The sequence below is a fragment of the Egretta garzetta genome, unplaced genomic scaffold (assembly GCF_000687185.1).
Source record: "Egretta garzetta isolate BGI_Z169 unplaced genomic scaffold, ASM68718v1 scaffold514, whole genome shotgun sequence".
In the NCBI taxonomy this organism is placed as follows: domain Eukaryota; kingdom Metazoa; phylum Chordata; class Aves; order Pelecaniformes; family Ardeidae; genus Egretta; species Egretta garzetta.
The window spans coordinates 757274-770740 of NW_009259483.1; the positions used below are offsets into that span (position 1 = coordinate 757274).

The following is a 13467-nucleotide window of genomic DNA, read 5'->3' on the forward strand; positions in this document are numbered from 1 at the left end:
CCCAGAACTTTTTTTTTTTTTTCTTTTGGTACAGCAGTAACTCCTCCCACCTTGCATTTTCCATTCCATTTATGCATAAGTAATCTTGTGCTTTCTACAGAGACTGCATGAGTCTATGTATAGATGCTTTTCAAGAAGGACCAGAGTCAGGGAGGGCAGCTTTTGGGCTGGCTTGCGTAACCATCAGGGGAGAAAACAGAGAGTACATCCCAGGAACAGTGGTTTGAAATCCTTCACTGCTAGCTGTGAGCTACAATACTCATGCCTGAAGATAATGATGGCACAGTTTACCATGTATCCAAGCACAGACTGGGCTACAGCCTAGCTCAAATTAGAAAAGTGACAAGATTTTGTTCTTGGATTTCATGGCTTTGGTTCTTTTATGGTACACAGCTATCTGTGTAGCCAGTAGTAATGAGCAAACAAAAAGCATCCTGATGAGCAGACAGCCTTAAAAAGGGGAGAAAGTTACCCTCAATATGCTTTTAGGAGCAGAAAAGTTCAAAGCATTTCCCACAGCAGGAGATCCCAACTTCAGCAAACGTCGTTCCCGTGCTTCTGCAAACAGACAGCTTCCTTGCTGCGGCAGACTCTGCTAAACCCTAACAAGAACAACCACCACCACTAAAGGGTTTTGTCATCTCCCAAATGTGTGTGGATCCAAGCAACCTTACGCAGCACATGCCAGCGAAACTTCATAGCATCCTCCTGAGCCCAGTTTTTAAAACAGCTGCTTTTCATTCAGGTGCTGGCTTTGGCTAAGCAGCAAGTAAACTTGAAATTGGTGCTGTGTCTGTCTGACATCAAAGAGAAAGTGTGGTGTTTGCAAACCACTAGCATTTCAAAGGGCAGACTCAGTTTTGCCAGAGATTTTTCACAACAGGCTATAATCAAGTGCATTTTCTCCGTGACTGAGCCCAGGGATTAAAGAACAAACATCTGAATCCTAGAACAAAACATTTAGACAGCAACTTTCTTAGTATTTACAGATCTCTTACCCACCTTGAGTTAACTGGCAATCAGTTAACTTGATGCCAGAAGATGTGCAATGTAAAAGAACATATAAATTTACAATAATATGGAGAAATAATTGAATCATATAGGACTTTTCTGGTGAGGCAATAGAAAGACAGCAAATTTTGACTGAGAGGATAACCGTCGTATTAGACCAAAAATTTCTATTAATCTCTGTTGCTTTGGAAAGCATGATAAGAGCAGCAATCAATCTAGGACATCAAATGTTGCAGTAACATGGTACAGAATGACTTTTACCATTGAATAGGTGGAGGCTGTTATCTAAAGGAGTGCATGCTATTTTCATCCTATCATCAAACCAAAAACCTGGCATGAGCAGGAGTTCCTCTCGTATTCACCCACAGACCACGCTGAAGTTACCACTGAAGGAGAAGCCAAGCTAACTCTTCCAGCAAGTCAGCCTGGAAAGGAACTAGCACAGCCTGCCACCTCCATCAGCTTTCTTCTTTCTATATATACACAACTGTTGTTTCCTCCAGAGGGCTGACTCTGTGGTAGCAACCAGACAGTTCTGTAAAACACTTCCTGGGTGAGTTACCACAGGTATGGTCAAAAATGCTGAAAGCCTTGCTAATCTAGACACTGTAATTAGCTTGATACTTATATTTATCTTTTTTTTTTTTTTTTTTTTTTTTTTTTTAAGAAACCATCCCTCAATTGCATTTGCACAGATGGGAATAAAACCATCGCCAAAACACAAACATTATGAGGGTAAATTAACTAGCATTTGTGAAAGGTTCAGATACTGTAGTGGTGAAAGACAAAAACAGACAGCAATTTTTATACAGGGAGAAATCTCAAAACAAATGCCAACATAACACAAAATAAACATTGACAATAAGTTACCGATTTGGACACTTCACTACCATAATATGCTCCCCATTTGGCCTCAGAGGAACTTTGTGATACATTTCCAGCTGAATCCCAAGGCCCAGCAGTTCCCTTTGGACTTCTCCAAGCCATACAGACTTAATACTTGCTCAAATTCTACGGGTTATATCACGAGCAGCTTCCAGCAAAGACTGGTTTGACTGGATCAACTCCTATTTGTTCATGTGCAAAAACTGCTGTACAAGGACCAAAGATACCCCAAACCTAAACCACAGCTGGGGTAACATGCAGCGCACAGTAAAGGCTTCTCTGTGCTGGGAAGAACTACTAAAATGTTGTCCCGTTGGGGAAGCCAGTGCAGATCCACCAGAGTTAGCGATGCCAAGAGCTAAAGCAGTCACACCACATCACAGCAACCAATGTTTCTGAGCTTGCTCTGTTTAAATTGGAGAGGATAGAGCTTTTCATGCAGTATGGCCATGGAGAGGAAGTGTGGAGGAGTGGCTGAGTGAGAATGGGCATGACTTAGTCCCATTTGACAGCCCATGCTCTGCAGCAGAAGTGGGTGGAACTACGACCGGAAGAGATGGAGATGCCCCTCCACATGGACAGATGATCTGTCCCAATCACGGTAGCAATGGAGGCGTGTGTATAGCGGTGATCTACCAACCACAGTGTGACTCGTGTGTATGCTATTGTTTTCTGCCTATATATGCCTTGCTAACTGCGCAATAAAGGAGAACGACCATACTCATATTGAGATTCCATCGTTACTCTGGGTCCAACTTCCTTCCAACAAGGAAGGACCATTATCAGAAAAGGTGGAAGATCTTCACAAAAACTTCCTCCTGTACGGCAAAACTGATGGATTGATGGATGAGCCCCTCACTACGAAAGACATTGAGGTGCTGCTGCGCATCCAAAGAGGAGCAACAAAGCTAGTGAAGGGTCTGGAGAACAAGTCCTATAAGGAGCTGCTGAGGGAACTGGGGTTGTTCTGGAGAAAAAGAGGCTGAGGGAAGACCTTATCACTCTCTACAACTGCCTGAAAGGAGGTTGTAGCAAGGTGGGGGTCGGTCTCTTCTCCCAGGTAAGAAGTGATAGGACGAGAGGACATGGCCTGAAGTAGTGCCAGGGGAGGTTTAGATCGGGTATTAGGAAAAATTTCTTTACTGAAAGGGTTGTCAAGCATTGGAACAGGCTGCCCAGAGAGGTGGTGGAGTCACCATCCCTGGAAGCACTTAAAAGACAGGTATATGTGGTGCTTAGGGACACGGTTTAGTGGTGGACTTGGCAGTGTTTGGTTAACATTTGGATGCGACGATCTTCAGGGTCTTTTGCAACCTAAATGGTTCTATGACTCCTGAATCATGTGCTAACCACATTATATTAGTATTTGGCGACTGCTTTTCAGGCAAACACAAGGATAGCCTGCAACTCTGCACAAGAGGCAGTGTTTAGAAATATGACAAGACAAATACACAGGATTTCTGGTTTCTGTCTGTATCAGGTGTGGCTATGACATATAAATGAAGTCTGGGATACACTCTGGCCAGGAGGTTGAAATAAATTCTTTGGATGAAATCTGCAAAATCACTATTAAGTTATGCAGCAGCACTCCCGCTCCTCACAGCCACCACAACATGCCACAATCACCACAGTCCAAGAGACAAAAACATCCAGGAAAGTTGCAGAAGTGGAGATTTTAAGTTCTTATTTTTGCCGGTTCCTCAAAAACTACACTTTTGTCTGGAGTTAAAAAAGAAAAAAATGTATTAGTTTTGTCCAGCTTGGTAGTCTGAAGAACATTTGGAAGTGTAAATCCACTGCTGGAATTACTCTCTATCACATTTTACAGAAGTGGTTGCCAAACGAAAACCAGTAAAACCGTCTCCGTCTTCCCTGTTCCTGTCAACAAGGTGTTGATAACACCACTTAGCAGGGGTCATTTAAATGCTAATATTCTTAAGCAAAATCAAAGTAAGAAAAATAACCCTGGAGAAAAGGCATTTAGGATGGGTGGAGTGCATAGAGCAGCCGGTCTCTCCTTTTTCTCTCCAAAGATGTGATATTTGGTGGCTCGCTCTTCAGATGAGGCTTCTCTATAAAATGTATAGTGTGTACTATGTATATGACATTGATCAGAGGGATATACAAGAAATTGTGCTCGTGTGAGTGTTAAGAGGGCGGGTGGAATCCAAGCCTGAAGACTGATGGGGAAACAAACCCAAAAGAGAGCAAGCAAATGAAAAAGAAACCAATCAAAAAAATGCACCCACAAAGAAAACCTACCCCACTTTCTTCCTTTATGGGAACTGCACTGAAAGATCGGGCTGCAGCCCTTTCTCATTCTCCTGCTATTACCATCTCCACAGTGGTATAACTGAATAACCTGATTTTATATACTATTTTGGATTTTTGCCTCATAGACAATAGTCACCCTGTCCCGACATTACGGAAGCACTAAGAAATGAAGACTGCGTAAAGCCCCTTTTGGACAAGAATTGATTTTGGCAGTGATGTCAGATTAAGTAATCTACGTTTCCAGGTGAAGCTTCATAGGAATGACTGAGCCTGTCTAACAGCCCAGTGCTGTCAAAAATACAAATTATTTTCCTCCCTCCATGAGCGGGCTTATTTGCTGCTGGATTAGCAAACTGAATTGGCTCACTGAGGAGTCAGATGAGCATTGGAGCTGACCAAGAGAGGAAACAAGGACTACACAAAAAATAGCATTGTTCATATCTTCCAAATATTCATTTTTCCATTTACCCAGTGAGTTGTGTTTTCTGGGGCAACACACTGTGAGCTCAATCAGGGAACTGAACTGGGTTAAGGAATATTGTATTAAAAGTAGTCTTTATTGTCACTTTTAATAGTCTACAGCAGTTTTCCAGTCCAGTTTGCTACAAACAGTACTGGCGTAACTCTTCAGATGAAGCAGCACAGGAACAAGTGGCTGTGAGTGAGGGCTGCTTAAGTGTTTTGACAGCACTACTGAAATACTCATCAGACTGGGATGGAAAAAACCATTAGCAGGTATGCGAGCAACTGTCCCAAAAAGTGTGTTAAAGTCGGAGTAACTCCAAACCTATCTGTCTTCAGTTTTCCACTGTATTATCTCTGTAAGAGAAGCCAAGAGCTAGAATTTCACTGAACAATACAATTTGTCCTTAAAGCATGCACAATTGCCGTCTCAGAGACTTCCAGCTGTACAGCAGCCAACTCTGCAACTGCATGTGTTCAATAGAAGACTCCTCTTAGTCGAGAGTCAAAAAAACCCTACAAATACACATTTATTTAGAAGCTTACATGAACTTGATCTAGCTGCATTTATTATTTCCCATAGGAAGATGACAAAATTTAACAACCATCCTAATTTAAAGCAATTTTTATGTCCAATCTGTGCACTAAGCAATTACAACTCCATTAAATTAAAACCAGGCTACTTGCAACCACGTCCGAGCAGCTTCCACTAACATGCTCCTGTGCCATGGCTGTACTACAGTAAAGCTGCTCAGCACAGCCACACTGATGGAGCAGACCTCTGAAGAACAACCTTCTCGACAGTAGCAGAAACAATCCTGGTTACTGTCAAGACAGCTAGGCTCAGCATAGTCTCAGTTTTTTGGCAAAAACTGCATGTTATTTCAGCCAAATGACAAGTGACAGAGACCGTGATACTGCCAATAAAAAAAAACAAAACCAAAAACACAAACCACGAAAATTCTGCATAGGCCTTCCTCCTTTTCCTCCCAGTCATGAGATTATTATTATTACTGGTAATGACAAAAATAAATTTAGATTCCTTTTATTAACTCTTTGGTCTTTCAATATTTATGGCTTATGACTTACATTTTCCTTTTCTTACTTTATTAGGGACTCTGAGCAGTTTTCTTCCTTTTAAGGAAGGCTGAGAGACTGTCCCAGCCACAAGACTGTTCTGATACATCAAGAAAAAAAAACCATCACACCTTTACCAGTTTTCTGCTACATCAGAAAGACTATGTATACATCCATGATTTTCTGAAATATTAATTCTGGGCTAGACTATGGAATACAGACCTGAATGAGCGAACTACTTTATCTCAAACGGGGTAGCAAGGAGACAGGATCGTTTCTTCCAGTTTGGTTCCTGAACTCATTTTCTACCAGTCATTATGGTAACTAGAACCTTCTAACCTTGCTCTCCTTCTGCCTCATTTTAGGGCATTACACTCTGGGGTGGGGGGAGCAGAAGCAGCACACCCCTACACTTCCCTTTTACATTGCCCATACACATCCAACCAGAGGGACCACATATTCAACTTCCCTTAACTAGGCACGAACTGGGCTCCAGGCAAAAAAAAAGATAGCATTAGAAGTGCTCTAGAAATCTCTTTCTGAAAAGTCTCTGAAAAGGAAAATAACTGTGTGTGCACACCCACACCCCTTCTTTGGTGATACAGATGCACAGAGTCCAAAAAATGACTGGACATCATGGATAATTATAACACGGAATCAGCATTTACTTGTTCTTCATGATCTAACTTGTCTTGCAGTCTCTGTTATAATTTATAGTTCACCAGAACCATAAAAATAAACATAGCAGCAGCTTTTTTTTTTTTTTTTTTTTCCCCTTCAGTTAACAAGAGACTCATAGCATGCTCTGGAAGCAAGAATGAGCCTGAAGGAAAAACAAAGACGAGCCATCTCAATCAACAGGATCCCGATACATGTGGACAGTTTCTAAGACAAGTTGCATCTCTGCTGATATAAATATATTCATATTCACAAGATGCACTCTCCGCTTCACTAGGGCCCCATGCACCCTACAATCTGCCCACCACCAACCCCTATGGATTTGTCCCAACACACACCGTGTCTACAGTTCATTTGCTCTAAATCTCAGTCAAGGAGATCTGGCCCAAATTATGGTAATTACACACAGTATTAAAACCACTTTTGAAAATACATGCAAAATAATAAAAACCTCTGTTGTTACTTTTCAAGGTATTAAAAGCAAGAAACTGGAATGCATTCTCTAATGCATTCTAATTTTCTTCAATATTCAGTAAAATAACATACGGGAAATTACCTGGAAAACACTGTTAGTTATTGTTAACTTTTTATATTACTATATCTTTTCATCACCAGCAAAATTAAGTAGAGGTAACTAGAAACCCAGGGATTTACATTCTCTTACTCTGGTCACTGTACTTTTATAGTCATCAGCTTCACTGAAATAATGAGTAAGTAGCACAATAAATAAAGCCAACTATAAATAAAGCATAGGCCTCTTCCCTGGTGAAAGTTATATAAAAACCTGGAGTCTTGCTTTCCAGAGGCTGCCCACTAAAACTTAATTACACACCCAAATTATAACTTAAGAGCTGCCCTAACACGGGTTCCACGTGCAGAGAAAACCTCAGAGCAACCTTACACTGAGCATGACGGTACTTTTAATGAGCACTGTCTGCCCCTTTGGGGAAAATAAAGCTTGAATTAACAAAATTCATCGATTTCTAGCACAGCTGCACCACACCGTGAACAGAGGCGCCACTCAGCCTGGGCTCACTGATGCAGGGCTGCCCTCCGCTGCATTAACCCCCGGGCATCTGGGAAAGCACACGGAGGGGCTCCTTGCAGAACCGGAGCAGCCACCCCATGGGGTATGTTCCATCCCCTCTGACCCCCTCAAAGTCTCAGTGCCAGTCTCCAGGTTGTGATACCAGCGCAGAGACAACCACTCTCGTGCTACTTCACAACATGCCTGCTCTCAGGTCATGGCTCAATGACACACCTATGCCACCATAGTGGTCTGTTGCCACAAAAAAGGGCCTTTTCTGCATCCACTCATGCCCACTTCCTCTCTTGCTTCTGCAAGTCTCAAACTGAGCAGAAAACTAACTCTGCAAAATAGACGTGCGTACTTTTCAGCAAAGTTAACAAGCTGGATTGGCTTTACGAAGCATCCAGACTCCACAACCTGCTCCAGGAAGGCTGGGCTGGAGAGCAGGCATTAACAAACAAAGACCAGGAGAAGAGGGCAGAGAGCTGGACCATCTCTTAGCAGCTCCAAGCCATTAGGGTACTCTCAGATGTGTGGTTGAGTCATAGCCTCACTCAAGCAAGGCTGGCTCAACAACAGTAACTCAAAGGTGGGTAAGAACTCCACAGTAAAGATATACCTTAAAGGTATCTTTACAAAATCTATTGCCTTCTAAAACTGGGCCATCGAAGAAGTTTCTGCCTTTCCCTGAAACTTCTGTCTGTTCATTCCTCCTCTAATACTAATATAACCGTGTACCAGTATATAAAGGGTGTCTACAAAGAAAAAGGAGACTCCCTTTTCACAAGGAGTCACATGGAAAAGATGAGGGATAATGGGCACAAGTTAACCCTGAGAAGATTCCGACTGGACATGAGAGGAAAATTTTTCACAACAGGAACAGTCAACCATTGAAATAAACTCCCCAGGGTAGCAGTTGACTCCGCCACATTGGACACTTTCAAGACGCAGCTGGACAGGGTGCTGGGCCACCTGGTCTAGACTGTGCTCTAACCTAGAAAGGTTGGACCAGATGATCCTTGAGGTCCCTTCCAACCTGATATTCTATGATTCTATGATAATTGTTTGGGTAGATCCACCTACAGATTAGTGTTAAAAATACCTTGGGGGAAAAGAAAGTAGCATGTATTGGGGCAGGGAAAAGGAGAGAAAAGAGCTGTTTGGTTTAAAGCGTTGGGGTGACCTGGTCAGCAGCACAGCCCACAAGGCCACACTGCTGAGGACGCACAACCCAAGGCAGGAGCTAATGGCAAGGAGGCCTTCAGCTTGCTTTGCCTGTTCAGCGAGCATCTTGCAAGACCCTCTTATGAATGGTATTGCAGAGGGTCCAAGAGAAAACAGGAATAGAGAACATAGGAGGACAACTGACTGACTCCGTTTGCTTTTCCTTGATGACCCTGGGGACTCCAACAGCTGGCTGTCCTTGCCCCATTCTCTCCTCCATACATCACCTTTCTTCCGCTCCTACACACACCTTTTTTGCTCACAGACCATTTTAGGAAGCTGTTTTGTTGTAACAATAAAGCCAAAACCCAAACCAAAACAAAAAACCACTTCTTCTATGGAAGTAGTTTGTCTGTTGGTTTAGTGTGCTGAAACAGCAATGAGTGACAGACCCTGATGGAGGAGGACAGGATCAATGGCTCGAAGTCAGACAAGAAGGGAAAAGCAGCAGCACCACGGCAGGCTTAGGCTCCCGAGTCTGTGCATATTAGGATTTGCTCCGTTCGTTAAATCTCAAGTTCTGTTAAATATGCACTCATCAGCCAGAGATGCACAGTATAAAAGCAGAAGGGAATGTACAGCATAGCACAGACAGCCTTGCTTTACAACTCCCTTCGCAAAGCCAGACTTGGAAAAATCTGACCGGCAGACCCCCCCAGAAGCTGCAGAATGTCTAGGCTGCTCGATACAAAAAAGACTGCAGTGGGTACTGAGAGTTCATCAACACGTGAAGTTGCTGGAAACTTTTACAGTCTGAGTCTCTGTTCAATGGCCAAACTAGACAGCCTTTCTCCCCACGGGCAGAAACACTGATAAATAGATTAGACAGGTAGATCGATCAATGCATCTTTGGCGATACATTACACCAGCTAAAAAGAGAATTCTGAAACCCCTCCAAATGCAAGCCACTTATTAAAAAGAAAAAAAAAAAAAAAAAAAAGCCATAGACTCTGCTCATATGTCCAGTCTGCAAGCCTGCTGTGTGGTTTGAAAACTTATACCCTTAGCCAGGAATTACTACTAGGGTGTAATTTGCTGAGCAGTTCTTTCAACAGTGGTGCTGGCTTAAGTAGTTTCCCTCCCAAACAGTTATTTTTAATCCAGACCCGTCTGCTGCAGCTTGGCCTATCCCACAGCTACAAAACAGCAGTACAGACATCTGAGTGGTAAGGAGGGCACTTGCTTTAGCCTTGATGCAGCTAAAAGAAATGCTTGTAAAACATGTGAATGTTCCCTGTTTCAATAGAAAATAAAGTGCTTTAAATACCTTCCAAGGCGAGTAAGTTAAACTGTTTAACTTAAATAAATTAATGACAAAAACTACAGAGGCAGTGACTGCTTATGTTCTGATCTTCATAGGCACATGTGGGCCTGCCCATTCAGTATATTTTTTAATTAGCACAGTAACTGCGTGCATATGTTTACATCAACTTAAGCCTGGTTTTGGTTTTAAATTTATTTCAGTCCCTAAACATCAAATATTATATGAATATAAGACAAGTTGACAAATTTGATAATTAAAGCATTTTTTTGTATTTTTTTTTAAAGTGGCAAAATATGGGCCACAGACCACATCACTGCAAAAAAATAAAGACCATAACCCCAAAAGACTGAAGATGAAACAATGAGCTATTGGAAATCCAGTTTATAACTAGAGTTAAGCAATAGGGATTCATTGACCACATAACAGGCGGGGGGGATCAGTGAGCATGCGCTTTTACATTTCCCAATCTAAGGACTACTGGATTCTAAAAAGTACTTAAGTTTTCTGTGGAAAATCCCCAGTATAGCTTGCGTGGAACAATCGGAGACAATTTGTGTTCCATTTCAAAGCCCACTTACTACTTTTACTCTACCCTCTAACACTATTTACTTTCTTGAATCCAGGGGAACACAAGCACATTTGAGAGGGGATTTGGACTGATTTCAGCAATTAAATTCAGAAGTCTGGTTCACAAGACTTGAACAACCCCAACAAATAAAAAAGCTACTTTTAGAGCATTTTCTTTCTCTCAGGAATGGGTGTGGGTATTGTCAAATTCTTCATACGTAGTAGAGGTTGACACTGACTGCAAAACACTAAAACTCTTACTTGAAAGCAAAAACCTACTTGAAATAAAAACTGTTAGAACATAATTTAACAGTGCAACAGTCCAGTTGATACTTTTCTGTAGTTCCCCCCACAGACAACCAAGAGACACTGATACTCAGGACCATGGTCCTGAATTTCACCAATGGTGAAAATTGGTAAGGTGTTCTGGTAAAGAATGAAGATATTTTCAGAGGTCAGCTTTCAATTTCACATCAAAAAGCCACTGTCATTTGAAAAACCCCAACCAGAATTAAAACAATAAAAGTGGAAGTAAAAGGAAGCACTGGTTTTTGCTCTACATGTTCTCAGTAACATGAAATTTAAGACACAGTTTTCAGATGACATCACTTAAATATCAGCCTTTAATTATACTATCAATGATTTAACTAAATTCCAATGGGTAGAGAAGAAACTAGGGCCACAGTCTCCCCGAAACTTTATGGCGCAGAGGGTACCTGTGACTTCCTACTTTGCTCACCCCAATCCTCACCTGCCCATTTTTAGGGGAAATTAAAAAAATATTCTCATTAATAATGGATATTCCATCCTAGCAGCCCAGAACTCTTCCAATATGTTATTTTATATAATCATAGAAGTTGTATACAGAAACACTTCAGGCACTCAGAGAGGGAGCACAACAGCACCCCATAAGGGAGGAACATTAGAGTTTAAGCAGAATACTTACTCTGTGCCACTTTCAACCATTTGTGTTAGGAGGGAAATACCATCTAGGTTTATAAATTCTTGGGCAAATGTAACATCCCGTGAGTAGTTGGCTAAGTCTTTCAGTGCTTCTAACTTCGCATCCATACTAGAAGACTGGATCCTCTCATGGAGCTGCTGCGCATTTTGAGCCTAAAAGAGAAACAAAACATACAAAACAAAAAAAAAAAACCAAAAAAACAACAAAAAAGCTTTCATTACAGTGGCAATAATGAATAAAACGTTAGTGCAAGCAGGAATAATGGCCATCTTTAATATTAATGATACTTAACATTTGCATGCTCAGAAATAATTAAGTGGCTCACATGCAAATTAATTTTGTATATTACTCATATATTAGTCTATTATACTTTATAATTATTTGGATTGTTACAGAATTGTAAACTGAGCAACGGATACATATCCCATTGTCTCAGGCAAAATGTAAGAATTACAAAAGACAGCCTTTGGCTTGAAGAGCTTATGTGTCATATCAATAAAAGCAGAAATGAAAATAAAACAAATTGCATCAGACAATCTCAGTATAATAATGGCAGCACTTTTTTTTCCTGTCAACACTTACTCAGTTTATGCACTTCTCATGACCTTTAACAACGAAGACCATATTCTGTCCTAATCAGGTTACAGCAGTAGAGACCAACTTCAGGCCTTCTGCTCCTTCCTCCCCCTCTTCCTTTTGTTCACAATCAATTAAAAAACTCACATACTCTCTTACAAGGAGCACAGGAATAATTACTTCCCACATAATACTATGATATTATCACTCATATATCTTTATGCAACTTCAATATCCATATGTATTAGGTTATTCTGCCCATTAATGCTTCGAATACAGGATGAGACAGTGAAATCCAAAATGAACACTGATGATAAAAAGCTAAAGGGGTATTTAAATAAAGCATACTAAATTGTGTCTCTCTTTAGCCGTACAAATGCTTTAAAACACATCACACGTTTTCAATTTGATGCTTTCACTTACCTGAACACTATACCCAAAAGCTTCAGTTAATGGCTACCTAGCCAATACTTTTCTTAGAAGAATAATCCTCCTCACTATATATAGATACTTGCAAAATTCAATTTCCTAAAAGTCACTTCTTACCTGCACTGAATGAAAGGTGAATGAGAAGCTATGTATCATTAGGAAACCAAATTAATGGTAAATTCTGCTGAGAGTTATTTTCTCTGAGATTATGCTTATTCTTTCTCAGCTGGAGAAAAAAATAGGAGAAAAGGCTGTGCTGACACACAATTCCTTTTCTGTTCAAGTAATGAATATACTCACAGAGATGGTCATCTCTGCAGATCAAGATTCCGATAGTAGACGTTTTTAGTGCAAGTGAACATTTCAACAGGGAACACAGGAAAAAACACCACTGTTTTGTTACAGATACAGCTTCCTATCTACATAACTTTGCTTCACAAATGTTAATAAATTAAATGTCCCAATATCCTCCAACATCAGCAAGGTTTGTTACTTCCCATATTTACTGAGAAAAATTAATGCATGGTCTCCAATCAGGTTTTGTTCAGATCCTATGTAGTGAGGAATGTGTACGGGAAGGAAATGTCTTCTAGTTAGCATGACTGTGGTTAGCATCTTCAGTTAAGACAGCATTGAAAAGAAACAGAGTATCTTTAGTCCTGAGCTTTTCTATGCCTTAATTATTGGGTGGTGCAGCCATAGCAGTTATATTATCAATAAAAAGGCAGAACCACATCATCCCAAGGGTCTTACTGCCACCCTAAGTTACTTACTCTATCAATAGGTTTGAGTTGCAATGGGGAAACAACAGCTTATACAGTCTCTCTGTAATGGCAACATCTGTACAGATGGTACTAAGCAATATTCTTTCAAACTTAAGCAGCTGGTAGGCTAAATCATTTGCCAAAGCCTATGGAAGAAATAAAACCAGATCCCACTAACTTCCAACTTCCAGAATAACCACAGAATACTTCCTTCATTTCGTGTGTAATCAGCTACAAAAATTCAGAGCAACCACTGTTATTA

General features: G+C 40.9%; 1 protein-coding gene across 2 annotated transcripts in view; it reads right to left on the minus strand.

Moving 5' to 3' along the window:
- Positions 1 to 13467, minus strand: part of ELMO1 (engulfment and cell motility 1) — a 314062-nt gene that overhangs the window by 215166 nt on the left and 85429 nt on the right. For both annotated transcript variants that reach the window (XM_009637203.2, XM_035892761.1), the window contains exon 6: positions 11419 to 11588. In XM_009637203.2, the coding sequence (XP_009635498.1) occupies positions 11419 to 11588 (170 nt within the window). The remainder of the gene's footprint in view (positions 1 to 11418; positions 11589 to 13467) is intronic.